This window comes from Lemur catta, chromosome 2 (assembly GCF_020740605.2).
Source record: "Lemur catta isolate mLemCat1 chromosome 2, mLemCat1.pri, whole genome shotgun sequence".
Taxonomy (NCBI): Eukaryota; Metazoa; Chordata; class Mammalia; order Primates; family Lemuridae; genus Lemur; species Lemur catta.
The window spans coordinates 17,713,848-17,741,017 of NC_059129.1; the positions used below are offsets into that span (position 1 = coordinate 17,713,848).

General features: G+C 53.9%; 1 protein-coding gene across 3 annotated transcripts; it reads left to right on the forward strand.

Annotated features, from left to right (window-relative positions):
• The first annotated feature begins 575 nt into the window (after window positions 1–575).
• Window positions 576–25,829, forward strand: IL21R (interleukin 21 receptor). 3 transcript variants are annotated; one of them, XM_045542839.1, is made up of 9 exons: window positions 576–981; window positions 14,148–14,308; window positions 17,462–17,564; window positions 18,422–18,621; window positions 20,518–20,672; window positions 21,656–21,833; window positions 22,300–22,402; window positions 23,061–23,142; window positions 24,857–25,829. In XM_045542839.1, exons 2-9 carry the CDS (start codon window positions 14,254–14,256, stop codon window positions 25,622–25,624), a joined length of 1,644 nt encoding a protein of 547 aa, XP_045398795.1. In that variant the 5' UTR covers window positions 576–981; window positions 14,148–14,253; the 3' UTR covers window positions 25,625–25,829. The 3 variants fall into 3 exon arrangements, with proteins under 3 accessions (XP_045398795.1, XP_045398797.1, XP_045398796.1); XM_045542841.1 differs by lacking the exon at window positions 576–981 and adding an exon at window positions 1,386–1,950; XM_045542840.1 differs by lacking the exon at window positions 576–981 and having other exon boundaries at window positions 13,430–14,308.
• The last annotated feature ends 1,341 nt before the right edge of the window (window positions 25,830–27,170 follow it).

The following is a 27,170-nucleotide window of genomic DNA, read 5'->3' on the forward strand; positions in this document are numbered from 1 at the left end:
GGGCATGGGGACTGGGTCCTGCTCCCTCTAGCTCTGCAGCAGGAGGCTGGATCCAAAGGCAACGGGGGCAGAGAGGCGTCTGGGTCAGGCCAGAGCAGGGGTCCCAAGCTCGGACCCGACTGGGCGGGAAGGCTCAGGAATGACGGAAACAGGCCAGTTTGCAGAGCCTGGCAGAGGGGCGGCCATGGGACCTTGGGCGTGTCTCTGGCCCTTCTCTCTGAGCTGAGGGGTTGGTCTCAGCCACCGCAGGCCTCGGGGTCCAGTTGTGCCGCCTCTTCACACCTTGGGGCTTCAGTTTCCACATCTGTGAGATGCGGTGGCCCCCGGCCACACCGCCTGCCTCATGGGTCGTGACCGTGAGGCCTATGGGGATGATGTCACCTGTCCCCAAGATGCAAATGTCACCCTGTTGGCCTCAGTCGTCTTTCCTAGTGGGTGACCTTTGGCGACAGCGGGTGCCTGCTGTGGAGCCGGGCCCCCTCCCACCTCTTTCTCACTCCCTCCGGGGCGGGCCGGCCGCCGGGGGGGCGGGGCGGCGGGGAGCGGCTCACCACATCCTCCTCTTCCTCCCCGCGCTGCACACGCGGGATGGCGGCCAGCAGCCTCAGACAGACCCCCGGCGTCTCCGCTGAGTGACTGTGGGCCGGGCGACCGCCCGCCTGCACGCTTGTCCCTGAGCGCGAGCGACAGCCACGCGTCTGTCTGCCGGCGGGTCCATCGCTGGCGCGGCTGCCTGTCCCTGCCCTGCCAGGGCTGCCTGTGGCGCTCGCCCGCTGCCTGGGTGGCACAGCTGCCCGGAGTCCCGGCTGCACCGACAAGTCTGGGTGACAGGTCTTATGACTGTCTGGTTGGGGAATCAGGGCAGCTTGTGGATTTTCCCACGCGGGGCCCCTGCCTGCTTTCTCGCCACCACCCCCGGGAGCCCACCAGATTGCCCCGAGCGCGCAGAATGGATTTCTGAGCGAGAAGCTGGAACTGCAGGTAATGGGGCTGCAGCCGCGGTTCCCGGCCGGGCTGGGGCCCTTCTCCGCCCAGGAGGGTCTGTTCCTGCCGCGGCACCCAACATCACTGTGGGAGGGCCCAGGAGTCTTGTGCCCGGGTCACAGCTGGGGACACAGAGGCACAGGAGCCTCATGCAGTGAGGCCAGGCAGAGTTGGGGTTGGAGTCCCTGATTCCGCCAAGCCCCGGGGCCTGGGGGCCTGGCAGCAGGGGCGTGGCTGGTAGGACCCCCGTCTGTGGGTGCCAGCTTCCAAAACTCAGGGGGCTGGGGGAGGAAAGCCAGTTTCCGGCCAGACGTGATGTGACAAGCCCCCAGACTCTGGGCAGCCTGCTAGGCAGTGATGGGCACAGGCAGTGATGGACGCGGGGGGGGGGGGGGGTGAGGCATGCTGGCGCCAACTTTGTGCCAGCTTCTGTGTTTTATCACCATTAGGCCATCTAATCCCTCCACACTGGGGTCCGTGTGCCCATTTCACAGATGAGGAAGTGAAGTTCCGAGAGATAGAGTGACGTTTCCTCGGTGACTCAGCTAGGACGTAGCAGGGTGGGCCATCAAGCCAGGTGGCCCCGTGAGCTGTCACTTTTCTCATGAAGCACAGGGCGGGAGTCAGATGATAAGAGGCCAACCCGGTTCTGTGTGCGAGTGGAGGACAGGGGAGGCTGAGCCCTGAAGGACGGGAGAGAAAGAAATGGGCAGATGCGTGCCTGGCGGAGGAGCCTGGCGGAGGGGAGGCCTGGATGGACCCTCAGACCTGTTGAGGGGATGACTAGTCGCTGCTCAGCCACAGCAGGAGGCCAAGTGCAGGGACATTGCAAAGCCACGCGGCCGCTCTTGGGAGATCCTCCGTGCTCCCCGGTGGGGAGGGCGGGGGTTTCAGAAGCTCACGTGGAGTGGGAGAGACCTGCGGGTCAAAATCTGGCCATGTGACTTCCAGGCTGGGTGAACTCGGGTAAGTCTCTCTGCTTCTTCTAACCTCACGGAGCCTCAGTTTTCTCATCTGTAAAATGGACCAAGGTGGCATCTTCCTCGTGGGGCCGGCTGTGAGGGCGCTGGGGCATAACAACGTGAACGCTGTGATGGCAGATGCCCCCTCCCCATTCGGAAGGGAGTTGGCGTCACGAGGGACCTTGAGCCTGGGAGGGAAGGGCCAGACTCCAAGAGTGGCAGTGGCCACAGGGACACAGTAGGGAAGCTGTGGTCCTGCCTTCCCCGGTGCCCTGGGCTGTGGTCTCCGGCACCGGCTCACCATATTGGAGGCACTTGCGAGTCTCCCATAATCCTCATGGCATCGGGTGAGACTGTGGCCTCATTCAGCCCATTTCACAGATGAGGAGACTGAAACTCAGTGGGCACAACCTTGCCCCAGGTTAACTGTGACTGGGAGATGTGGAGCTGGGGGGGGACCACTGTCTGTGTGATGGCAAGGCCACACTCGCTGGATAGGGTAAAACAGAAATGAGACTCAGGGTCCTGGGGCACCCTCTGAGAAGGGACATGGGATCAGGACGGCTGGGCCCCCACTGAGTCCTGAGCCTCCCACCCCGCTGCTGGCAGGATGTCGGGCCCTTGCCCAAGCCTGCAGCGGGGGCAGCTGACAGCCCTTGTGACAGCACCTGGCCAAATCCAGGCCGGGAGGGCTGAGCCGGGGGCCCAGAGAAGAAGGTGGGAGGTGGGGGCTTGTGGCTGGCGGGCGGGGGGCGAGGGCAGCTGCAGGAGGCGGCAGCGGGGAGAAGCTGGGAAAGAGGAACACAGGCCACCAGGGCTCTGGGAGGCGCCCACCTCTGGCAGCATCGGGACCGGCTGGCGCCTGACAAATAAACACAGGACTGAGAAGAAGGGGCGTCCCTTTCTGCCGCGGCCAGCGCGGGGAGCTAGCGCCCTCGGAATCCTCTCGGGCAGGCCTGACGGCCCTTCTCCAAGCAACTGGGGGTCCCCGCGGTCCAGGGGCGCTGGACCTGGCTGACCCCATGCCACCCATTGTGATTTGGGGCTTTCGAATCAGCCAGACCTGGCTTCAAGTCCCAGCTCCACCTCTTAGTACCTGTGTGACCCTGAGGAAGCCGCTTAACGTCTCTGAACCTCAGCTGCCTGACCCGTAATCTGAGGACCTGCTGTAATGGTGACAGCAGGAATGAGGATGTCCTGCGGGCGTATTCAACACGCACGTGTCGCGCACCTGCTAGGGGTCAGGCACCTCCCCAGGCCCTAGGGTTCGCTGGTGCACAGGCAGACACAGCCCGTGACAGCGGGGAAAGAGCTCGGCAGTGACCCACAGGTGGCCCACAATCAACGGTGGCTACTATGTTTTACTTTGCGATCGCTGGTCACAGTCGTCCTGCTGCTGGCTAGAACACGTGCCACAGCTGCTGACATAGACGAGTCCTCGATGATGACAGCTCTTGTGACGATTCTACTGCCCCCTTTTACAGATGGGGAAACTGAGGTTCAGAGAGGGGTGGGGATTTTCTAGGGTCACTCAGGGAGTCCTCTAGAAGGGGAGGGAAGAGAGCCGTGAAGGGCAATGGACGCTTCCTTGAGGAAGAGGGGGTCTTCTCGGCCTCCCAGCCCCTTCCTCACACAGTTCTCCTTCCCCGCCCTCCAGTGCCCCCGATGCCTGAAGGCTGGGGGGGGGGAGGGCTGGGGGAGCCCCACCCCCACCCACGGCTCACAGGTGCCACCTCCCCCACTCCCTGCCCTGGCCCCAGGCCAAAGGGACTTTTCAGACAGCTCAAATGAGAGCTCTGAGTAAACTTGGAACTTCTGAAACCACCTGAGAATATTCCCCGGGGTGCGGGCAGGGCCCCTGGAGGCCCCCGACGGCCCAGGACATCTGCATCAGGGGCCCAGCCTTCTGGTCCCTGCAGCCGCAGGAAGGGTCCGGCCACCACATCCAAATTGTCCCCAGAGAGGTGGGGCAAGTTATCAGCCTGGCTCCTGCCTCAGGCTTTGTGACCATGGACAAGGCTCTGGGCCACCCTGGGCCTCCCTTTCCGCATCTGCCAAGTGTAGACGAGGACCATGTAGACGAGGACAGTGTAGACGAGGGCCTGCCAGCTTTCTCCAGTACGAATTAGTAACACTCGGTCTCCTTCGGCCAGGGCCAGGGCAGGCTGGGGGGCCTGCTGGGAACGGAGGAGAGAGAGGACGGGTCACCAGCCGTGCGCCAGGTCCCTTCCTGGCGGCTCCAGCAGTCACAGTTCAAAGCATCCTCTCTCTGCTTCACGGCCAGCCCCAGGTCTGGGGAAATGGGGCTGAAATGAGTGAGGTATGGCTGCAGGCGCTGAGAGAGGCTGCACAGTCTGGGCAAGGGTGCCCGGGCTGACACAGGTCACAGCGGGGTAGGGGTTGCTCAGTCAGGATGACGTTGCTGAGACGGGGACAGGCTCCTCAGCTAGGAGAGGTTGCACAGGCTGGAAGAAGTTCCAGGAGGGAAAGATTGCTCTGGCTGGGAGAGGCGGTAGGCGGAGAGGTTGCACAGCCTCAGGGGTTGCATGGGTTGTGGGAGGCAGGCCCTTCCCTCACCTTTGTCTCCTACTGACTGAGCTCTAAGTGTAAGGTCCCTGACACACCTGTCTCCAGACACCCTTGGCACTGGCAAAAAAAAAAAAAGTGAAAAGCAACTAACATAAACCACACACCTACAGTGTGTAGCACCTGCCTCCTCATGGTCCCCAGCCAGGCCAGGGCCACTGCCCCCATCCCACAGGTGAGGACAGCTGAGGCTCAGAGAAAGGAAGGGCTGTGGCCACAGTCCCACCGGGAGTTAGTGGCAGAACCTCCTTTCTGATCCAGGGCCACCGGGCTAGCTCTTCCCAGCCTGAGGACTCTGCTTAGGTGAGAACTTGCTGTGTGACCCTGGGCAATCCGCTATCCCTCTCTGAAAGTCCCTTATTACTAATCTGATGACAGCAGTCCCGATCTCTCAGACTCTGCCAGCCGAGGGTGTTGCTGAGGGCGAGGTGGGGTCGGTGAGGAAGCTGATGGGGAAACCAAGACCTCTCCGGGGCTGCCTCAGGGCCGGCTTCTTGAAACTAGACACTGCAATTCTTCATATCATTCATTCATTCACTCATTCATTCATTCACCATTGTTCTTCAGCGACCTGTTGAGCACCCCACTGTGCTCCAGGACCCCCATTCTATGCACTGGGGGTACCGTGGTGGGAAGAACAGGGAAATGACCCAAGCTCTGGGAGCTTTTGCTCCGGCATGGAGACAAGTCATAAACACAAAACAAAAGCCGAGAGATTTGCTAACCTAATCCTAGCATTACAGTTGCTGTGACGGAGACAGACGAGGGAATGTTTGGTGCAGAGAGCCTCAGAGGCGTCCCAGGCCAGACGGGGCAGATGCCCTCTTCAGAGAGGCAGCACTGGAGTTGGAACCTGAGGATGAAAAAGCAAAGAAGCTGGGGAAGGGATCCAGGCAGAGGGAAAGGGCTGTATGTGCAAAGGTCCTGAGGCAGGGGAAAGGTTGGAGCATTGGAGCTTTTATCCTCCTTAAGCACATAGGGTCTCAATGCCCTGAATTTAAGAAAGAAGAGCTGAAAAGAAGAAGGTTTATCCCTGGAGTGTATGGTCCACGTAGGTTTTAACATTGAGGGTAATCTGCACAATCTATCACCATTAAAGCTTTCTCTTTCATTTAGTCATTCCTGTAACAAATGTTTTGGGCACCTACTATGTGTCAGGCACTGGTTAGTCACCGGGGATCCAGTGGTAACCAAGAAACACATAGTCCCTGCCTTGACGGTGCTCAGGATGTAAATGAAAACACCCCGAGCCGTGTGCTCCAGTGGAGGGGGGACACAGAGGAAGGGGTGACTCATACTCCTTGGAGAGGTCAAAGATTGACAGAGAAGGTGACATTTGAATGGGATTTTTAATATTGAGTAGGAGGCTGACAGCCAACAAGGGTGGAGAGTTCCAGTGGCTGGAACAGAACATGCAAAGGCGGGGGAGCCTGATGAATGAATGGGGCATGTTGGCGAAGCTGCCAGCAGTCCCGTGTCCCTGGAGTCCGGGAGGAATACTGGAGGCTGGATCCTGAAACGTCTTGAATGCCGGGCTAAGGAATTTGGGGGTTTCTCTGCGGGCCAATGGGAAGCCACGGAATGACGTGGCTGAACTGAGGAGGGGGCTGGAGGAAGCGCAGCTGCAGGCAGGGAGGTCAGGCAGGAGGACCGGCAGGACGGCAGGTGGCAGAAGTCCTTGAAGACCCAGGAGAACACGGGAGCTCTTTCTTCTGTGTTCCCTCTCGGGAAGTCCCTTGCTCTTGACACTTCCCTTTCTGGTGACCTGTTGGCTCTTGTTCCTGGCACTTCTGGGGAGTCCCTCTTCACCCATCTCATTTCTTCTTGGTCCCTAGGGGAATGGACGCTTTTACTTTTACCACGCTCCTCACCTTTCACATGCAGGCGCCCGCCCCCACCTGGGTCCCACTGCAGAGGACGCTGGCTTGAAAAACTAGACGGATCCCTTTCCTGAATCATCAGTGAGGGAAAGAAGTTTCAGGGAAACCAAGAACTTGGGTTCTTTCCAGTTTGGGGGAGGTTGTAAATAACGCTGCTGTGAACACGCTGGTACATGTTCACATGTATGCACATGTGCATGTTTCTCTTTGGTGCATAACCTAGAAATGGAAGTGCTGGATCTCCTCTTCAGCACAGGTTTCCCACAGTGGTTGTATCAACTTACACTTGGACCAGAATACTGGGTAGAGGTGGAGAGTTTGGTTATTCTACCTCCTTTCCAGCACTTGGAATTGTCTTTATTTTTCATTATATATGTAATCCTTCCCCTCCCACCACCATTTCAGTTTCTTTTCCATTCTCTTCATGGAAACTTTTGGTAAAGAAAAAGTCTTAATTTTAATGAAGTCCAATGGATCAGTATTTTTCTTTGTGGCTAGCACTTTCTATGTGCTGTTTAAGAAGTATTGCCAGCACTAAGGTTATGAAACTATTATGCTATGTTTTCTTCTAGATTATTTAATATTTTACCTTTCTCATTTGGGTCTACAATCTATCTGGAATTTATTTTTCTGTATGGTGTGAGGTAGGGATCAAGGCTTATTTTTCCCATATGAATATACAACTAGTATGACATCTTTTAAAAAATGTTATGTTTTCTCCGCTTCTTTACAATGGTGCCTTTATGGAAAATGAAGTGGTTATATGTGTGAGTCTATTTCTGGAGTCTCTATTCTTTTCCATTGGCCAGTTTGTTTTTCCTTACAACAATGCCATACTTTTAAAATTATAAGTCTTGACATTCTTCTTCAAAATTGTCTAAACTATTTTCAACCTTTTGCATTTCTATATAAATTTTACAAATATCTTGTCAATTTGCAACAAAGAAAATCCTGCTGGGGATTTTTTTTTTCTTTGAACCTTGAGATTTTATGGAAACTTTAGTTCCACTTGGAGAGAACCGACATTTTTAAAATATTAAATTTTCCAATCCATGAACACAATATGTATCCCCACTTATTTATATTTTCTTTAATTTTTCTTAGTAATGTCTTGTAGGTTTCTGTGCAGAAATCTTGCCCATGTTTCATTAGAGTCCTTCTTGGGTGTTTGATTTGTTGATGCTAATGTAAATTACATAATTCTAAAATTTCATATTTGTTATTAGTGTATAGAAATATAATAATTTTTTTGTACTTTATAACCTTGTTAACACACTTTTCAAGCTGGAGTTCCAGATGTAGGAAGAAATAGCTGCCAACCCTAACCCACTTCAACTGATCACCAGTTAGGGACTTTCTGGCTTCGCTTTTATAATGTTCATAGACCTCTGTGTCTACTTATGAGAAAGGGAATTGTGAAGCAAAGCAGTGTCTCAGACTTGGATTTCATTAACCAGTAGATTTTTTTACACTCAACAGTTTTTAAGTGTACAGTACAGTATTGTTAACTGTATGCACATTGTTGTACAACAGATCTCTAGAATTTTTTCATCTTGCACAAATGAAACTCTATACCCATTGAACAACTTCTCACTTCTCCCTTCCCCCAGTCCCTGGCAATTATCAGTCTACTTTCTGTTTCTATGAGCTTGATTTACTGTAGACACATCATGTAAGTGTAATCATGCAGTATTTGTCTTTTTGTAATTGGTTTACTTCACTTAGCACAATGTCCTCAAGGTTCACCCATGTGGTAGCATATGACAATATTTCCTTCTTTTTAAAGGCTGGAGAATATTTCATTATGTGTATGTACCACATTTTCTTCATCTATTCATCTGTCAATGAATTTAGGTTGCTTGCACTTCTTGGCTATTGTAAATAATGCTGCAAGTAAGCATGGGTGTGCAAATATCTCTTTGATATGCTGCTTTCATTTCTTTTGAATATATACCTGCTATTTTTATTTGTAAAAAATTTTAAAATGTTTTACACCATTTTACAATCTCACCAAAAGTACACATGGGTTCCAATTCTCCACATCCTCAACAACACTTGTTATTTTCTGGGATTTTTTTTTTATTATTATTATGGCCATCCTAACAGATGTGAGGTGCTATTTCATTGTGACTTTGATTTGCATTTCCCTAAAGATTAGTGATTGCTAAACATCTTTTCATATGCTTTTTAGCCATTTGCTTATCTTCTTTGGAGAAATGTCTATTTAAGTCCTTTGACCATTTTTAAATTGTGTCATTTTGTTATTGTTATTGAATTGTAGGAGTTCTTTATATATGCTGGATATTAACCCTTTATCCTGATATATGGTTTGCAAATATTTTCTTCCATTCTATAGGTTGCCTTTTGACTCTGTTGACTATTTCCTTTGCTGAACAGAAGTTTTTAAGTTTTATGCAGCCCCATGCATCTATATTTTTCTTTGTTGCCTGTGATTTTGGTGTCATAGCCAAGAAATCATTGCCAATTCCAATGTCATGAAGATGTTCCTGTATACTTTCTTCTAGGAGTTTTATACTTTCAGGTATTGTGTTTAGGTCTTCAACCCACTTTGAGTTAATGTTTGTATGTGGTGTAAAACAAGGGTCCAACCTGATTCTTTTGCATGTGGATATTCACTTTCCCAGCACTGTTTCTTGAAGAGACTATCTTTTCCCCCTTGCATAAACTTGAAGCTCTTGTAGAAGATCATTTGACCATATACACAAGGGTTTATTTCTGGGCTGTCCATTCTGTTCCATTGGTTTATATGTCTGTAATTATGCCACTATGATACTGTACTGATTACCGTAGCTTTTCTGAAATCAGGAAATGTGAGGCTTCCAGCTTTGCTCTTCTTTCTGAAGATTGTTTTAGGCTATTTAGGGTCCCTTGAGATTCCAACTGAATTTTAGGATGGACTTATTTCTGTAAAAAATGCCATTGGGATTTTGACAGGGATTGCATTATATCCATGGTTTGCCTTGGATAGTATTGTCACCTTGGGTAGTATTATCATCTTAACAATATTAAGTCTTCCAATCCATGAACATAGGATGTCTTTCCACTTACTTGTGTCTTCTTTAATTTCCTTCAATAATGTTTTGTACATCCTTTCTTCTCCTTGGTTGAATTTATTCCTAAGTACTTTATTCTTTTTGATGCTATTGTAAATAAAACTGTATTCTTAATTTTATTTTTGGATTGTTCATTGTTAGTATACAAAATGCAACTGATTTGGGGGAGTTGGTTTTATGTCCTGCAACTTTGCTGAATGCTTGTATTAGTTCTAACCGTTTTTTCTAAACTTTAGGGTTTTTACCATGTAACAACAAGTCATCTGTGACAGAGATAATTTTAATTTTTCCGTTTCCATTTAGATGCTTTTTATTTCTTTCTATTGCCTAACTTCTCTGGCTAGGACTTTCAATATTATGTTTAATAGAAGTGACAAGAGTGGACATCATTGCCTTGTTCCTGATCTTAGAGAAAAAGCTTTCCAGTTTTTCACTGTTGAGTATGTTAGCTGTGAGGTTTTTATATATGAACTTCATTATGTTGAGGTAATTTATTTCTATTTTATTTAGTGTTTTTTTAATCATAAAAGGGTGTTGATTTTGTCAAATGCATTTTCTGCATCAATTGATTTTTGTTCTTTGTTCTGTTAATATTGTATATTTTTTGCTTTTTGTAATTTGAACCATCCTTGCATTTCAGGGATCAATGCCACTTGGTCATGGTGAATACTCTTTTTAATGTGTTGTTGAATTCAGTTTGTTAGTATTTTTTTGAGGATTTTTGCATCAATATTCATCAGGAGTATTGGTCTGTAGTTTTCTTTTCTTGTATCTTTGTCTGGCTTTGGTATTGGGGCATCATAACATGAGTTTGAAAATGTTCTTTTCTCTTCAATTTTTTGGAAGAGTTTGAGAAGGAGTGGTGTTAATTCTTCCTCAAATGTTTGGTAGAATTCTCTAGTGAAGCCATCTGGTTCTGGGCTTTTCTTTGTGGGGAGGCTTTTGATTACTGATTCAATCTCCTTTCTAATTATAAGTCTGTTCAGATTTTCTATTTTTTCATGATCCAGTCTTGGTAGGTGTATGTTTCTAGGAATTTATCAATTTCTTCCAGGTATCCAATTTGTCAGCATATGATTGTTCATAGTGGTCTCTTATAATCCCTTTTATTCCTGTGGTGTCATTTGCAATGTCTCCTCTTTCCTTTTTGATTTTAGTTATTTGAGTCCTCTCTCTTTTTTCTTAGTCTAACTAAAGGTTTGTCAATTTTGATGATCTTTATAAATACAATAGATTTTTTATATTGATCTCATCTTCAATTTCCTCGTTTAACAATTTTTATTCTAATAGTTTATGTCAATAGACATCATGAACTTTTCTAGGTTCTCAATCCTTATACTATTTCAACACTTATAGTTTTATCATTTTTTTTTTTTTTTGAGACAGAGTCTAGCTCTGTTGCCCAGGCTAGAGTGCCGTGGCGTCAGCCTAGCTCACAGCAACCTCAAACTCCTGGGCTCAAGCGATCGTCCTGCCTCAGCCTCCCGAGTAGCTGGGACTACAGGCATGTGCAACCATGCATAGCTAATTTTTCTATCTTTAGTAGAGACGGGGTCTTACTTTTGCTCAGACTGATCTCAAACTCCTGAGCTCAAGCAATCCTCCTGCCTTGGCCTCCCAGGGTGCTAGGATTACAGGCGTGAGTCACAGCACCTGGCCTTCTAGTAGAATTCTTGAACAGACTAAATCATAGTTATTTAAAATCATGTCTGATAATGCCATTTCCCCCAATCACCTGCCTGTTTGTATGGTCTTTTTAAAAAATCTTAGTTGTTGATCATTTGATGCTGTTTCCTGGTTTGCCTTGTAATTTTACTTGTGTGCTGGACATTGTGTATGCAGCGATGATGGAGTAGCTGGTATTAGACTAATCCTCCCCTCTGTGGCAGTGTTGGGATTTGAACTGAGGCAGACCACTCCACGGTCTGTGTTTTAACCAACATGGCACACACTGCTTTGCTATTTTATACTAATTATCTGTTAATGGTAGTGATGTAATATTTTCTTTTGACACATGCTTATTGGAGTAAAAAATGCGGGCAAGGTAGAGATAAATAGCAAGTAGATAATTGCACCAGCAGAAACTCTGAAGGCAATAAGGGAGTGGCAAGAGTTCTGAAACATCCCAGTGTGGCTTCAGGGGTGCAGCAGGTGGGCCGTGAGAGCTTGGGCTTAGAGGATAGGCAGGGGGAAGGTATTCAAGGGGAGGACTCAGCTTGTGCAGAGGCAGAGGCACATGGCAGGGCCTGGGGTGCCAGGGAGGTGCTGAGTCATTCAGGGCAGCTGGATGGTAATATTAGGAAGCCAGCTCCCAGCACAGCACTTCACAGCTCACAAAGCACCACCGCTTCTGCTTTCTCAAGGACTCTTCTTAACTGCCAGGTGCAGTGGGCATTACTGTCCCCATTTTTGAGATGGTAACTGAGGTCAGAGAGTGGAAGAGCCAGAGAAGAGCTGCTGTTTGCTCCAAGATCCTCTGGCTTTAAATTCTACTCCATTGTGTCATATATATTTGGTAGCAAGCAACAGAAATAAAATTCAATATGGCTGAGCAACACAGGTGTTCGTTGGCTCCTAGAAATAAAAAGTCCAGGGGTGGACATTAGATATGGCTGGATCCAGGTCCTCACATGATGCCATGGGAACTCTGGACCTCTATTCTCAATATTGGGATCATTTTCAGGCAGGGTCTCCCTAAGAGGCAACAGAGATTACTACAAGCTTCTAGCAGGTACGGAAGAAATGCACCTCTTTGCTAGAGTACTAGAAAAAAACCCAGGACTGCTCTGATTGGCCTCAACTGGGTTGATGTCCACCCCTGATCCAATCACTGTGGCCAGATAGAGGGGGTGCTTTGGTTGGCCAGGCCTGGGTCAGGTGCCCACTCATGGAGCAGGGGGTGGAGTCAGCTCTGCCCAAAGCACAAGAGAATGCTCCAGATTGAGAGCTCCTCAAAAGATGGGGCGGTGGGGGGACTTGCCAGACAGACAGAGGCAGCGAGTCCTTCCTCTGCATCACCAGGGCCCTGCGATTTATGCAGAGCTAAGGAATTTGGAGGCACGAGGAGCTTTGCATCTGGCAAAGGAGTTTGCACTTCTCCTGTGGTTGGGATGGAGCCACTGGGGAGTGGTGTGGATGGAGCTGTCTATGCCAGGCCTTGCGCTGGGGCCGGGGTCACAGGTGTGAACACGACAGTGAGGAGCAGACACAGACTCCGCCTCCTGTGATCGGAGGTCACACCTTCAAAGCGTAATATCAGAGCTCCTGCAAGGCTTGGGGCCACGCAAGATCAGCATTCCTCAAAGCAGGCTTCAAGGGCATCTGTCCGCCCCAACATCATTTTATTTTAATAGTGATGTTATTCATTTCAAAGTGTGTTATAAAAAATACACAACCGTGGATGTTACGGGAGTTAAATTTTTAAGTGAGTTCATTTGTAGAAAATAGGCTAAGTAAGTAACAGTGCACACAGCGTACAAATATGGCCAAAATTTTGAAAGTGAGAAATTGTGCAACCTCATGGCTCGATCATTCTGGGACCCCCTCCATCTCTGGTGCTCCAAATTCTCTACCCATCACAGCTGTTTATCCAGTGTTTATATGTCAAGGGCCACGTCCAGGGTTTTTTGCAATTCTCCTTGAATTCTCACAAGAACCCTGGACGCAGGCTTTACTGTCTCTACTTTATAAGGCTCAGAGAGGCAAGGGACAGCTGGTAATCTGAACCTCTCTGTCCCCACAGTCTTTGTCCTTCGCTACTGCTTCCTTGGTGACTCTGTTAGGAAGGTCAGAGGGAACTACGGGTGGGGCCAGAGTAGGATCTGGGGGGACCCCAGTAGCGGGGAGGGAGGAGCTTCCCACTGTGGGGTCCGGGATGGTGTCTGGGAAGTGCCACACATGTGACTTGGTCCTGCGTGGGACATCCCTCTAGGCTCTAGTTCCAGCTACACCTGTGTGTGTGTGGGGGGGGGACTGTCTGGGTGGAGCCTGCGCTGGTGGACCCGCTGGCCTCTGGCTGGCACCTCCCCAAGACACAGAGCCGGAGGGTACAGCAGGCAAGGTGCCAGCCTGGCGGGTCATTCCTCTGCCCAAGGATCAAAGGCCACTCTTCCTGGATAAGCTCACCCTGTTCCCCAAAGAGGCTCCATCTCGGCCGGCATCATGAGTCCGGCTGCCTGTTTGGTAGGCCTGGATTCCCTAGTGTGCCCAGCGGCCAGCCTGGGCTTTGTGATGGCAGGAGAAGCCTCATTCTTGGGCTGACTTTCTCTTAAGTACTCAGCAGGGGTCTCCCGTGTGGGCTGGCTGTGGGTGCGTTCTTCCGTGAGAAGCCCACGGCTGTTTCAGGGAAGGAAGACTCAAGGTTGCTGCTGTCCAAGCCACGTCTGCCTTCTTCCCTCCCTCGCTCCCTGCTTCCCTCCCCGCCTTCCTTAGACAGATAAATGCACAAGTTTAATGTCACACACACTGCCACGCCAGTGGGCCTAGCAAAGGCAGAAGAGCAGCAACCTCCTCCCTCTTCCACCTCCGTCTGGGGCTGTTCCGGGAGCCGGGAGCAAGTGGGAGAAATGAGGAAGGACCCGCAGGGGAATCACCCACGTCCAAGGGGCAGGGACCCTTGGGGGCATCCATGGGACCCTCAGACTTTGGTTCTTTTGAGACAGATCCGAGAATCGGAGGCAAGTCTGCCCAGCAGGGGACGGGGACAAGCGGGAGCCCCCAGGCCTGGGCCACCCTCCCGCAGGCCGCCAGCAGGCTCCCGGAGTCAGCATGCCCGTGCCCTGCGGCTGGACGGCCCTTCTGCTCCTGCTGGCGCTGCAGGGTGGTAAGTAGCTGCCCCCCGCCTGCCCCTGGCTCTGCAGCAGGGGAGGGGGCCTCTCCTTCCCCCCACAGAGCTGAGCTGGGGCCGAGCTGGCCCTGTGGGCTCCAGGACGTGGCTAGAGCCCACGGACCCGGGACTGTGGCCTTTGTCTACTGGAGGCCGATCCCAGTGACAAGTAGGTCTCCCTCCGTTAGCCAGAACCCAGCCAGCCAGAGCTCCGGGAGCCAGGGGTGGCACACGCGAGTCTGCAGTGAGACTGGGAGGGTGCGGGACTTCATCCCTCCTTTCTATTGCTTTGTGCCTTGGCTGGCTCCCAGCCCTCGGAGGGAGGAAGTCCTGCTTTGAGTCTAACCTCAGTTTCTCCTTATGTAACAACTCTCCTTGGAGATGGTTTTCTACTGGCATTTCCTGGGGTGGAGCAGGGGAGGGAGAGACAAAATGAGCCAAAGCCATGGCAGGCAGTCCCTGGAGGACCAGGAGATGCTGCAGTCACAGGGAGAGACGTTGGAGCCCAGAGCTGGGAAGGCCAGGAGTCTGGCTGCAGGGCACTGCCCAGGGCTAAGAGATCCAGAAGGCCTTCCCAGAGGAGGGGGCCATGAGGAGGCGGGATGCATCCAGGGCTTGCACAGAGGCTGGCCCAGGGGCAGGAGCAGGGCGAGAACTCAGCTGCTGCCCTGCTGACTCATAGGCAATTTTTTCTGGTTTTTACCAAAAGACCCAGCGCCTCAAATAGCTGCTTCAGGAAACACATGTCAGGAGTTTATTTTCCCCTTTTGAGTGGCAAGCACCCCCGCCATGGCTCAACACCTCGCAGGGAGCAAGTAGCAAGCCCCTGCTGTATACTGAGCCCCGAGCATCATCTCATTCCATTCTCCCAACGGCCCTGCGAGGTCCAGGCTGCGATGAGGCCCGGCCTTTGGTTGAGGAAACTGAGGCTCAGGGCAGATAAGGAACAAGTCCACGGGCACACAGCCGGGCAGTGGCAGAGCTGGGACTGGTTCCCAACTCTCGCAGCCTGTTTTAGTGCATTCGTGCTGCTATAACAAAACAGCTGCACCTGGGCAATTTATAAATTATAGAAATTTATTTCACACAGTTCTGGGGGCTGGGAAGTCCAAAATCAAGGCACCAGCAGGTTCAGTGTCTGGTGAGGGCCCCATCTCTGCTTCCAAGGTGGCACCTTGAACACTGTGTCCTCACCTGGCAGAAGGGACGGAGGGGCAAAAAGGGACCAAACGCTGGTTCCCTCCAGCCCTTTTATAAGGTCACTAATTCATTTATACAGGCTCTGCCCTCATGCCTTAGTCACGTCCTAAAGGCCCCACCTCTTAATATTATCACACTGGCGATTAAGTTTCAACATGTGAGTTCGGGGGGACACACACATTCAAACCATAGCACGGTCTCAGCCACCACGCTCTGCTGCTGCTTAGTGAGGGACCACTGCGTGCGGGCAGCGTGGACGGCACAAGTGTCGTCTTATCTCAACCCCTCAACAGCCTCTGGGGGACACCAGTATCTCCAGCTTACAAATAGGGAGGGGAGGCAGTTTTGAGCCACATGTCCGTGGTCACAGGGCTGGGAAACGACACTGCCAGTTTGCGAGTCCCTCACTGCATTCTGTGTGCTTTAATAGCCCCAGGCATCGGGTGGCCAGGGCACCGACTGGCTTTGTCACTCCCTGTGGTCCCTGAAGCCATTTCAGGGGCTGCTGTTCCCTCCCCAATGTTTCATCCCAAGTTTGGGGACAAACATTGGAGCCTCCATGTTCCCAGAGCCCTGAGAGAGAAGAACCAGGGTACCAACTCAGAGAACACACAGCTGTCTGGAGGCTTCTGCAGCCCTGGGTTTAGATGCTGCCCAAATCAGTCCTCTTTCTCCACAAAGTGTCCCGCCAACAGGTCCTGTGTGCCTCCCCGAGGAAAGCCCCCTCCTAGAACAAAATTCTTCTCCACGACTCAGACCCCTTGGTAGCGGCTGCCTGGAGGACCGTGTTGAGAAGGGTCCTGAGGCTGCCCCTAGGGGAGAGAGTGCTGCGATCGATTAGCAATGTCTGCCATGTGTGCGGCTAACTGGCACGGACTAGCTTCTGCCTGCCCTGGCTGCGAGTCTCAGTGGCCCAGACCGAGACAGACAAGGGGTGTGGTCTCGTCTTGGAGCCTCAGTGTTCTCATCTGTACAATGGGGTGGGAGTGGATTAAAGGACATTTCCAGCAACCATGTCCTCGGCTCCCAATCCAGGTTCTGACCTATGGTGAGACCCGGGAAGGAACATGCCACCACCTCTTGGGTCTTCATTAGTCAAGGAAAAACAGGACAAGCCACTGAAAATGAATCCACTTCAAAAGAGGAACAAGTTTTGTCATCAATAGTGGGGGAAAAAATAGTGGCATTGGTAGTTGACTTGACAAAACAAAACTGCAAACTGTGAAGTTGATTTTGGCAAACATTTAACAAAATTGAGATGACGATTGTGCCTATATTTTAGAACACAGTGAAACAATTAATGTTTGCGGAGTGGGAAGGTATTAAATCTTCCAACAAAACTGCCCGATGGGGCAATCAATACATTGTCACTTCTTGGTGGCGGTGGTGGTGTCATTTTGGCCATAGGATAATACAGACAGTTTTGCAAAAGCATTCCAGGGCCTCTCAGTTTTCTCAGGTTTTCCTGCCCCATGAAGCCTTCCTGCATCTGTGAGGGTCCAGGTCCTGGGGGACCAATGACCACAGAGCTGAGGACTTTGTGGTGTTTTTAGCACCGCAGACTCCGTGAGGTCCTGACCCTCTCGGGGTGCGCGGGTTTGTGCTGGCTCGGTTGGCCCCGTATCTGGGGCACCCAGGACATGCCATTCTGAGTGGGAGCCTGGCCAGGAGAGACACCGGCCTGGTTGCTGGACTTGGGGCTCGGAGTTGGGGCGTCTTGTCTGCACAGCCAGCCCGGAAGCTTTGGGGCCCAAACAAGGAGCTCCCAGGTGGTGAGGACCCCTGTACCCCAGGCCTACATCTTAGTGGCCCCCAAGTCCCCATGTTCACCCTGGCCCTGAGACCCCTGTCCCCCACTCACCATCCAGCCCTTGAGCGGGGCGAGGGGTGAGCCCTGCAGTCCCCGGCCACCCCCCCTCACCGAGGCCTCTCTCTCCGCTGACCCTCCAGGCTGGGGCTGCCCATACCTCGTCTGCTACACCGATTACCTCCAGACGGTCACCTGCATCCTGGAGATGTGGACCCTGCACCCCAGCACCCTCACGCTTGCCTGGTAAGTGGCCACGCCTCACCAGCCCTGGGGACATGACTCAGGGTGCCCAGAGGGCTGGGGTGGGGCAGGACTGCAGGAGACTTTTTAAAGACCCCCCTGGCTGGGGATAGATTTCAGGGAGGACAGGGACACCCCCAGGCAGACATTACAGTGGTCCACATTGGAGAACTGGAGAGTGTTTATTTAGCAGAAGTTATTTCCGAATCTCTTGTTGCAGCAAACTTAGCAGAGAGCTTAGTCTGTACATCTCTACTGGCCCTGGAGGGTGGTCATGTTCAGAAGCTGAACATGTAGGCAGGGAAATAAATATCTGGTGAACTCCTATACATACTTCAACACCTCTCATTTTTGTCCAATGGGAGTTAAAAAGCAGAGCATTTCTCCAACTCCCAACTCTCCCACTAGCCAGCTTCCCTGGAAGCTCACGCAGAGCAGGGGATGAGCTTCATTTCGCTCTTATCTCAGCCCTCAGCACAGGCTCTAACCAGGCATTCAGTGGATATTGGCCACAGCGCTCAGCCCCCTCCTGTAGGACAGCCAGGAGGTGGTTGGAATTGACAGGAATAGATTTAGGCTTGGTCTAAGCAAGAATGGCCCAAATTTCCAAAGTTCAGAGCTGCTGCCCTAAATGAGGTAGTGAGTTCCTAGTCCCTTGGAGGTATGTAAGCAGAGCCTGGACACAATCCATCAGGGATGGTGTAGGGGAGGGGACACCCTCTCTAGGAGAGGGTTGGTTGGACCAGGTGACCCCCAGCCTCACCTCAAACCCCTCCCAGCCCTGAGATTCTAGGCTTCTGCCCTGGCCAAGCACTGACCCCCTTGGCCTCCAGCCGTGACCAGCTGCTCTGTCCTTAAAGGCAAGACCAGTATGGAGAACTGGAGGACGAGGTCACCTCCTGCAGCCTCCACAGGTCCACCCACAACACCACGCATGCTAAGTACACATGCCACATGGATGTGTTCCACCTCATGGCCGATGACATTTTCAGCGTCAACATGACAGACCAGTCTGGCAACCACTCCCAGGAGTGCGGCAGCTTCATCCTGGCGGAGAGCAGTGAGTACCCTTTGGGTCCCAGGCTGAGGGAAACCCAGGTGGGTGCTGGGCCCCTGCCCTCTGGGTGCCCCCTGCCCTGTTCTGTATCTCACCACCCTGCTTTTTAGATGTACTATTTTTTACTAAGGTGTGATGGGTTGATATTAGGTTTGGGCCTTTACCCCAAAGACAGGCAGCAGAGGTATGGAAAAGAGCTGCCTGGGACCGAGGATTGCCAGGCTTCTGTTTGGGCTCAGCCCCTGCCTGTCTGTGTGACCCTGGACAAGGCACACCTACCTCTTGGACTGTTTCCGCATTTGTAGGGTGGATGCCCTTTTAACCCTGACACTCTGGGATTCTGTCCCCATGAGGAGGCAAGCAGAGGACACTGAGTCACAAGAAAAAAACCCAGAGTTTCCTCCTTTCATTAGCTCCAGGGCAGAGGCTGGAGAGGGGCATCGGCCCGGCTGGTGGAACCAGTTGTGACTGCGGGTCAGGACCACAGCAGGGCAGGGAAGACTTGCAGCTGCCACTCCCCCTTGCAGGGTGGCCCCAAGTAGCATTTCTCTGTGGCCTCTTCCTGTCCTCCCTGCCAGGGTCTGAGGCCAGCCGGGCCAGCTAGGGCAGGAAGTGATTTTCTGTTCGCCACCCCCACCGGACCCGGACCCTGTCCTCCTGCTGGGCCCTGGGCCTCTCTGGGCTGAACGGCCTCCTCCTCGGTCCCCGGGGTATGCAGACATCTCCCGGTGTCCACAGGGAGGCTCTTGGTCACCCAGTGTCTCCCTGCATGTGTCCTCTCCGCCAAGCCCAGGCCTCCCCCTGCCCTGGGGAAGAGAGAAGAGGGCTTAGGGACTATTTGGGTCAGAAAGGTCCCATTACTGAAATAGCAGCGGCAGCCATCCAGCATTCCAGAATTCCATTGCTGGCATTCCAGAAAACGTGCCCTTTCTCCCACCCCGGGCCATGGGGACAGCCCGCAGTGCAAGTTTCACAACCGTAAGCAGCTTCGGAGCTCCGTGTTGGAAGCCCCGAAAGGCTCGTTTGTTAACATGACAAATATTTACTGAGGGCCCCCTGTGCCCCGGGCTCTATTCTAGGAGCTGTGGGCACAAGTGGGGCGCCAGGACCACAAACCCTCTGCCCCGAGACCCTGCGAGCCCAGAGCAGGGGGCAGGTGGTAAACAGATGGCAGAGGGAAGAAAGAGAGTAGGACACTGCACGGTGGCAAATAGCGGACAAGGTGGGTTCGGAGGGCAGAAGCCACTGTCCTTTCTTACGCTGCCAGGACACTTGTCGTGTGGTCCCCCTGAAGTTGCCGCCATCTGCTACTCAACTTGGTCCCCGTGAATGTGAATTCCTGTGACATGGGACCTGGCACCATTTTACAGAGGGGAAATTAAGGCACATGACGTCCTGCTCAAGTTCATAAGACAAAATTGGGCTAAAGCAAAACTGGAGTGCTTGGACCGGGGGGCGCCCTGGAGGCTTGGCTTGGGGTTGTGGCCCAGAGCTCGGCCCCTGCACTCGCTAGAAGGCATCCAAAAGATGAGGACAGTTAAACCCAACTCATGGGGCCACTGCAGGTGTCACACTGCCCCGGGTCTGCGTCCGGCCAGCCGCTCTTAGCCTGGGAGCACCCCGTTTTTCCACGGTCCCCCAATGTGCTTCACCCATTTCTGTTGTGCCCGCCTCTGAGTTTGCAACCCTCATCTAATCTAAACCTCTCATTTTTGGTTGAATAAATTGAGGCCCGGAGGCAGGGAGTGCTTTGCCCAAAGTCACTCGGGGTTGCTAATCCCGGTCTCACAAATGACAGGCCAGGCTTGGCGTGGGGGAGACACATCTTCCCGCCACCAAATCCTCCTGGTCTGCAGCAACATCTCGTTCTGTTTCATCTTTCTGGGTTTTTCCACCTAGTCAAGCCGGCTCCCCCTTTCAACGTGACCGTGACCTTCTCGGAACAGTATAACGTCTCCTGGCGCTCCGATTACGAAGACCCTGCTTTCTACGCGCTGAGGGGCAAGCTGCAGTACGAGCTGCAGTACAGGAACCGGGGCGACCCCTGGGCTCTGGTGAGGAAGGCAGAGGGTCTGCCCAGCTCTGGGCATGGGGAGTGCGAGGGCGACCAGGTTGGGGGGGCTCTGAGGGCCAGGTGAGCCTCGTCACTCACGGCCAAGGCCAGAAACCCAGGGTACACCGAGGATGTGAGCGCCTCTCCTGCCCTCTCCGCCCTTCTCCCTGGGGTAGGAGACCCCTTATCCATCCTATCGTCCCTGTCTCTTCCTTTGGCAGCATGCTGGGAAGGAAGGGGCTGTCACTTTTCCAGCTTCCATCTCGAGTCTAGAACTGTCACAGAGGAGGAAGTTTCAGAAATGGGGCAATTGGGAACCTTCCCACTTGCTCAGTCTGGCCGTGGTTGGAGAGTTCCAGAAATATGAATAATTAAGAAGGTCCGGTGTTAGAGAGCCCCTTGTTTCAGATGTGGAGACTTTCAGAGGTGTCCTTCCAGCCCACTGTTTAGAAATCATGGCTGCAGAGCTCTAGAATTATCTGTCCTTTAGAATGCTCCCGGTTGAGGATTTTCATAAATGCCATAGTTTAGAATGTCCCCAGCGGAAGACTTGCAGAGGGACCCATTGCCAGGATGTCTATAGCTGAAGACTTCCAGAAATGCCCACTATTGGGGATGTCAACATGTCAGCTGAGATTCCAGCAGTGTCCTTTGTCTGGAATGCTTCCAGACCGCTGCCTCTCCTGGGACATCCCGGTCCCAGCAGGGAGGGTCTGCGAGTGGCTGAGCTGCGATCCAAGAGAAAGAGAACAAAGGGTCATTGCAGGCAAGAGAAAGAGAACAAAGGGTCATTGCAGGCGAGGACAAGGCAGTACCGAGTCCGTGCTGCCCACACTTGAGTGGCTGGGGCTCAGGCGTGGCCGGATTCTGGTGGGAGAGGAAGAGACAGCCCCTTCGACGGGGGCTGGCAAAGGGGCGGTCGTGCCGGAGGCAGGGGCCGGCCTGGTTGAACGCGACCCCGGCACCCTTCCCCTGCATTGGCAGAGTCCGAGGAGAAAGCTGATCTCCGTAGACTCGAGAAGCGTCTCCCTCCTCCCGCTGGAGTTCCGCAGAGACTCGAGCTATGAGCTGCAGGTGCGGGCGGGGCCCCGGCCCGGCTCCTCCTTCCAGGGGACCTGGAGCGAATGGAGTGACCCAGTCATCTTTCAGACCCAGCCAGAGGGTAGGTGTGAAGCTGGTGTGGACACCCCACGCCTGGCAGCGAATCTTGTCTCAGTCCAACCACCCCAAGTCCTGCGCTTTCTAGCACGGCTGGGAGGTGTCCGTGCCCACGCTCATCCCCAGCTGTAGCCATTCGACATTTCTGGAGCCCCTGCTGGCCGGGCCCTGCGTTGGGTGCTGGTTGCTGCTTCTGTCAGGCATTTGATCCTCCTAATTCTGAAGCGGGAATCATTATGCCCATTTTGCAGATGAGAAAACCGAGGCTCAGAGAGATGACATTACTTGCCTGGGGTGGGGGGTGAGAGCAGAATTTGCACCCAGATCCATCACACTTCGAGGCTCTAGCAGCCTCCCCAGCCCTTCTGCTCCACCCCAGACCCATTTCCTGCCACACCACCCTGCCCCCCTGCCCGTGTGGCCTCTGGTAGAGTTGGTGCCATTTAACCCTTTATTTGCTCCCTGCCCAGAGTCAAAGGAGGCCTGGGACCCCCACCTGCTGCTGCTCCTCCTCCTGCTCATGGCGGCCTGCAGCCTTGTCGTCTGGAGCCTGAAGTCCCGCCCGTCCTGGAGGTGAGGCCAGGACATCGGGGAGGCAGGGAGGTGGTCGACCTGGCCCACAGCCCCTCTATGACCCACCCCGGGTCGGGGGACACACCTGTCGTCATGACAGTGATGACAATGATGGCGATATAACCAGCTCGCTGAAGTTACCGTGCGGGGGGCATGTGCAGGGTGCTCCCCTGTGCATGCGACACACCGCGGTTACCCCTATTTTACAAGTGGGGAGACTGAGGCACAGAGCAGCCAAGGAACTTGCCCAAGTCACACAGCTCTGGAGTGGAGGAGGCGGGATTGAAACCCTGTCCTCTTAAACAGGGCTCTCCGCTATGACTTTGTCCAGTGAATTTGAAGCTATGAGGCCCGAGGGGCACCGGGGGCTGGCGGGTGGGGTGGAGGGGCTGGTGTGACAACCACACCCCATCCCTGGCTGTCCACGAGGACGCGGACACTCAGAAGCAGGGGCAGCACTGGCCCGGCACGCAGTGGGCAGCCAAGCCCACCACCTCGACGGGTCTTCAGGAACCTGCGAGGGAGACTCACTGCTCCCACTTTACAGATGTGGAAACTGAGCCCCGGGAGGGAAGGGAGGCACCGAGCTGGGCGGCCGAGTGGACGGCCGGCTGCCCTCTGGGTGCTGTTGGGGTCTCACCCGTCCCTGCCCCCCCAGGCTGTGGGAGAAGGTGTGGCCGGTGCCCAGCCCCGAGCAGTTCTTCCAGGCCCTGTACGACAGCCACAGAGGGGACTTCAAGGTGAGTGTGACAAGCCCCTCTGAGCCCCTTCTCTTGGGAGCCCTGCTCCACCCTCACCCCAGGGGCCCAGCTCACCCTGCAGGTCCGGAGCACCAGGTCCCAGCCAGGCCTCAAGTCAAGCCTCAGTTTCCCCATCTGTAAAATGCAATCACTCCATGGTGTAGCACTGGTGTAAGAATTAACCAAGATCAGGCAGCGTTGCCCAGCCCAAGGAGCCAAACTAGGCACGAGCGTGGTGGCTCCTGGAGTCACAAATTGGCCCCCAGATCCTTTCTTAGGTGCCCTTGATCGGGGCTGGGAGGGAGCAGGTTCTGGGAAGGGTCTGGCCCCGCCTGCACAACATGCCAACCCCCGCCAAGCCGCCACCTCCCGCCCTGCAGCAGAGGGAGGGGCCACCGCAGAGAGGATGTGGTGATGGGGGAGGGGCAGCCCCACCTGCTGCAGCCCAGCCTGGCAGTCAGGCAGCGCGACCCGGAGCGGGGACTGGCACCTGCCGTCTGCCAGGGTCCGCGCTGGGCACCCTCCGTCCTGTCACCCTCACAGCGGGCCCTGCGGGGTGGATACTCCGCCATCCCCAGGGTACCGATGGGGAGCCCGAGGCTCGGAGAGGGGCAGCCACCTAAGCGGGGCAGGGGAGGAACCTGGGCTCCAACCCACATGCGACTCACCCTTTCCTCTTCCCTAAAATTCAAATGTCACATTTATTTTGTGATTTTGCCAGTACTCCTATGACACTTGCCATGTACCAGGCGCTGTGCTAGGAGCTTCAAAAACGTTAACGCATTTAACCCGCGCAACAACCCTATGGGTGGGTACTACTGTTAGGTCTATTTTACAGATGAGGGAAACTGAGGCCCAGAGAGGGTAAGTAACTGGCTCAAGGGCACACAGCTTAGAAGTGACTTCAAATCAGTGAGTTCACATCATGGTTCTGAGATGAGTTTTCCGAGGAAGATCAGGTCAAAACTGGGAGATTCCCATCCTCAGGGATTTCTGCCGATTGGATGGAGATTCCTGTGTCTGGAGTGGGACTCCCGGCAAGGGAGGGAGGAGGGTCCTCAAAGCTTAAGGCCACTGCCTCGGCCAGCATCGCCCACAGCCTTTACCTACAAAGTGTGCAAAGGCCTTTCCCAGTGGCTTTTCCTCTGGTCACTCCACTCATTCATTTAGTGAATAAACACTTATTGAGCACCTACTGTGTGCCAGGCACTGGGGACACAGCTGTGGACTGAAGAGATGGGGCTTCTGCCCTGGCTGAGTGTCGGTCTGGTGGGGACACATAGACAGGGGAATGCTGGGTTTCCAGAAATTTCAAGGAGGCAGTAAGGCAGGGGGTGGGGTAGGGGCTCTGTCACTCAGACCTCAGGCCCTCCTGCTCCCATGTCCCCTAGCCTGGGGAATCTTGTCCCCTTCCCAGGCCATGGGACCACTGCTTGTCTGAGTGGGCAGGCTACTGGGGCAGCAGCAACTCCTTGCTACAGGTGGGGAAACAGGCCCGGAGTGGGGAGAGGACAGTGGCAGGGACCCCCACTGGACAGGGGCACATCATGGCTCTGGTTTCTCTCTCCCTTTCTCTGTCTTGCTGTGTCTTTATTTCCCTCTGTGTCTCTGTCCCTGTCTCTTGCTGTCCCTTTGCCTTGTCTCTGTGTCTGTCTCTTTATACCCTCACCTCACCCCACCCTGTCCCCTGACTCTCTGTTTTGCTCTCTCGCAGAAATGGGTGGGTGCACCTTTCACTGCCTCCAGCCTGGAGCTGGGACCCTGGAGCCCAGGGGCACCGTCGCCCCTGGAGGTGTACAACTGCCACCTGTCACGGAGTCCGGCCAAGGGGCCGGGGCCCACCGAGCTGCCGGAGCTGGCAGACCTGCTGGAGTCTGACGGCGTGCCTGAGCCCGGCTGCTGGGGCCCCGCGCCCTCTGCAGCCCACAGCCCCAGTGGCTCAGCTTGCAGCGAGGAGAGGGACCGGCCGTATGGCCTGGTGTCTGTGTCTATTGACACAGTGACCGTGGCAGACGCAGAGGGGCCCGACTCCTGGCCCTGCAGCTGTGAGGACGACGGCTACCCAGCCTTGGACCTGGATGCTGGCCTGGAGCCTGGCCCAGGCCTAGAGGACCAACTCTTGGTCACAGGGACCACTGTCCTCTCCTGTGGCTGCGTCTCGGCTGGTGGCCCCGGGCTGGGAGGGACCATGGGCAGCCTCCTGGACAGGCTGAGGCTGCCCCTTGCAGACGAGGAGGGCTGGGCCGTGGGGCCGCCCTGGGGTGACAGGCCGGCCGGAGAGGTCTCGGAGAGTGAGGCGGGCTCACCCCCAGTCGGCCTGGACATGGACACATTTGACAGCGGCTTTGCGGGCTCTGACTGTGGCAGTCCTGTAGAGTGTGACTTTGCCAGCCCCAAGGATGAAGGGCCCCCCAGGAGCTACCTCCGCCAGTGGGTGGTCATGGCCCCCCCACTTCCAGGACCTGGGCCTCAGGCCAGCTAACGAGGCTGACTGGCTGTCCAGAGCTGGCCAGGCCACCGGGCCCCGGGCCAGAGACACGGTCACCTGGGCTGTGATGTGAAGAGACCTGCAGCCTTTGGTCTCCCTGATGGGCATCTGAGCCTGATGTTTACAGTGTGTGTGTGTGCATGTGCGTGTGTGTGCATGTGCGTGTGTGTGCATGTGCATGTGTGTGCATATGTGTGTGCACGTGCACGTGCGCATGTATACATGAGTGTGCATGCACGTGTGTGTGTACATGAATGCACACGTGTGCGTGCACGTGTGGGTGTGTGTACATGCATGCTGTGTGTGCATATGCATGTGTACACGAGTGTGCGTGCAAGTGTGCGTGTGTGTACGTGCATGCATTTGTGTGCATGTGTGTGCATGTGCACGTGTGCGTGTGTACATGAGTGTGCATTGTCTGTGCATGTGTGTGCATATGTGTGTGTGGATGTGTGCGTGTGCACGTGCATGTGTGGCTCAGGTGTACACTGGCGCGTCCGTGTGTGCATTGCATGTGCCCATGGACACAGCACGCCCATGGTATGCCACGTGTTTACCTGCACACGTGTGTCTGAGCCTATGGAGCTCGAGAGTGTGAGCAGCAGGGGTGCCTGTAGTACACAGGTGACAGACTCCCTCCCTTCCAGGGTCACCCCGCCTCCTGGGATCAGGGAATTACACTAGGCACAGCCCTCCAGGTCCTGCCCCAGGAGCCCCAAGAAGTCCACACTGTCCCTTATCCCCTCCCAGCAGCAAGGAGAAGGGGACGGAGTGTGCCCCGAGTGATCCTGGGGGTGGGAAGAATTGGGGGCCCCACGGATGTAGGTCTGAATCCCAACTCTGACACCTCCTGGCTGTGCTCCCTGGGGCAAGTCACTTCCCCTCTCTGAGCTGGAGTTTCCTTGTCGGGACAATGGGGATGGCATGGCCTGCCTCGGGGGAAATGGGCCAGGTCACCCACGTACAGTGTGCAGCCCAGAACGGACCCTCCGTAAACGTCAGCTTCCTTCCTTCTGTGGCCAGGACCACGGCTTGCGCAGGAGGCAGGCGGGGGTGAGAAAACCAGCCGACAGTGACAGCCCGGGCGCCTGCGGGATTGTCCCACCCTGCCAAGGGGCACTAGGGGGGTTTCCAGGCTTAAAATCAATCAGCCTTGTCTCTTAGAAACAGTCCCCCACCAACCAAGGTTTCCTTTTCTGGCTTCTGCTGCCCATGAAAAATAAAACCTCCCTCTATGCACCCAAGAACTATTTATTGAGCACAAAGGACTTGCCAGGCACGAGGCCCACGTGGCCCTCCCCTGGGGCACTCATGGCGGGCAGAGGAGGAACAGCAAGAATGACAAGGTTGCTCCCAGCTCCACATGTCGCCCCTGCTCACTCCTGGCATCTGACTTGTTCGTCCAGGGGAGTTCGGGGGAGGTCAAGTCGCTTGTCAATGATTTCTCAGAAAGCCTGTTGAAATGTGAATCAAGAAACTAATAAAATACTTCTTAGCATGGTTTTCAAGGCACCTCACTGAACATCAGTTTAGTACAGAA

Excerpts from the sequence above, each read along its gene's own strand:
- IL21R (XM_045542839.1), top strand. The coding sequence starts at position 14,254 with ATGCCCGTGCCCTGCGGCTGGACGGCCCTTCTGCTCCTGCTGGCGCTG. Across the intron at positions 18,622-20,517 it reads CTTCATCCTGGCGGAGAGCA|TCAAGCCGGCTCCCCCTTTC; the intron begins GTGAGTACCCTT and ends TTTTCCACCTAG. Across the intron at positions 22,403-23,060 it reads AAGTCCCGCCCGTCCTGGAG|GCTGTGGGAGAAGGTGTGGC; the intron begins GTGAGGCCAGGA and ends CTGCCCCCCCAG.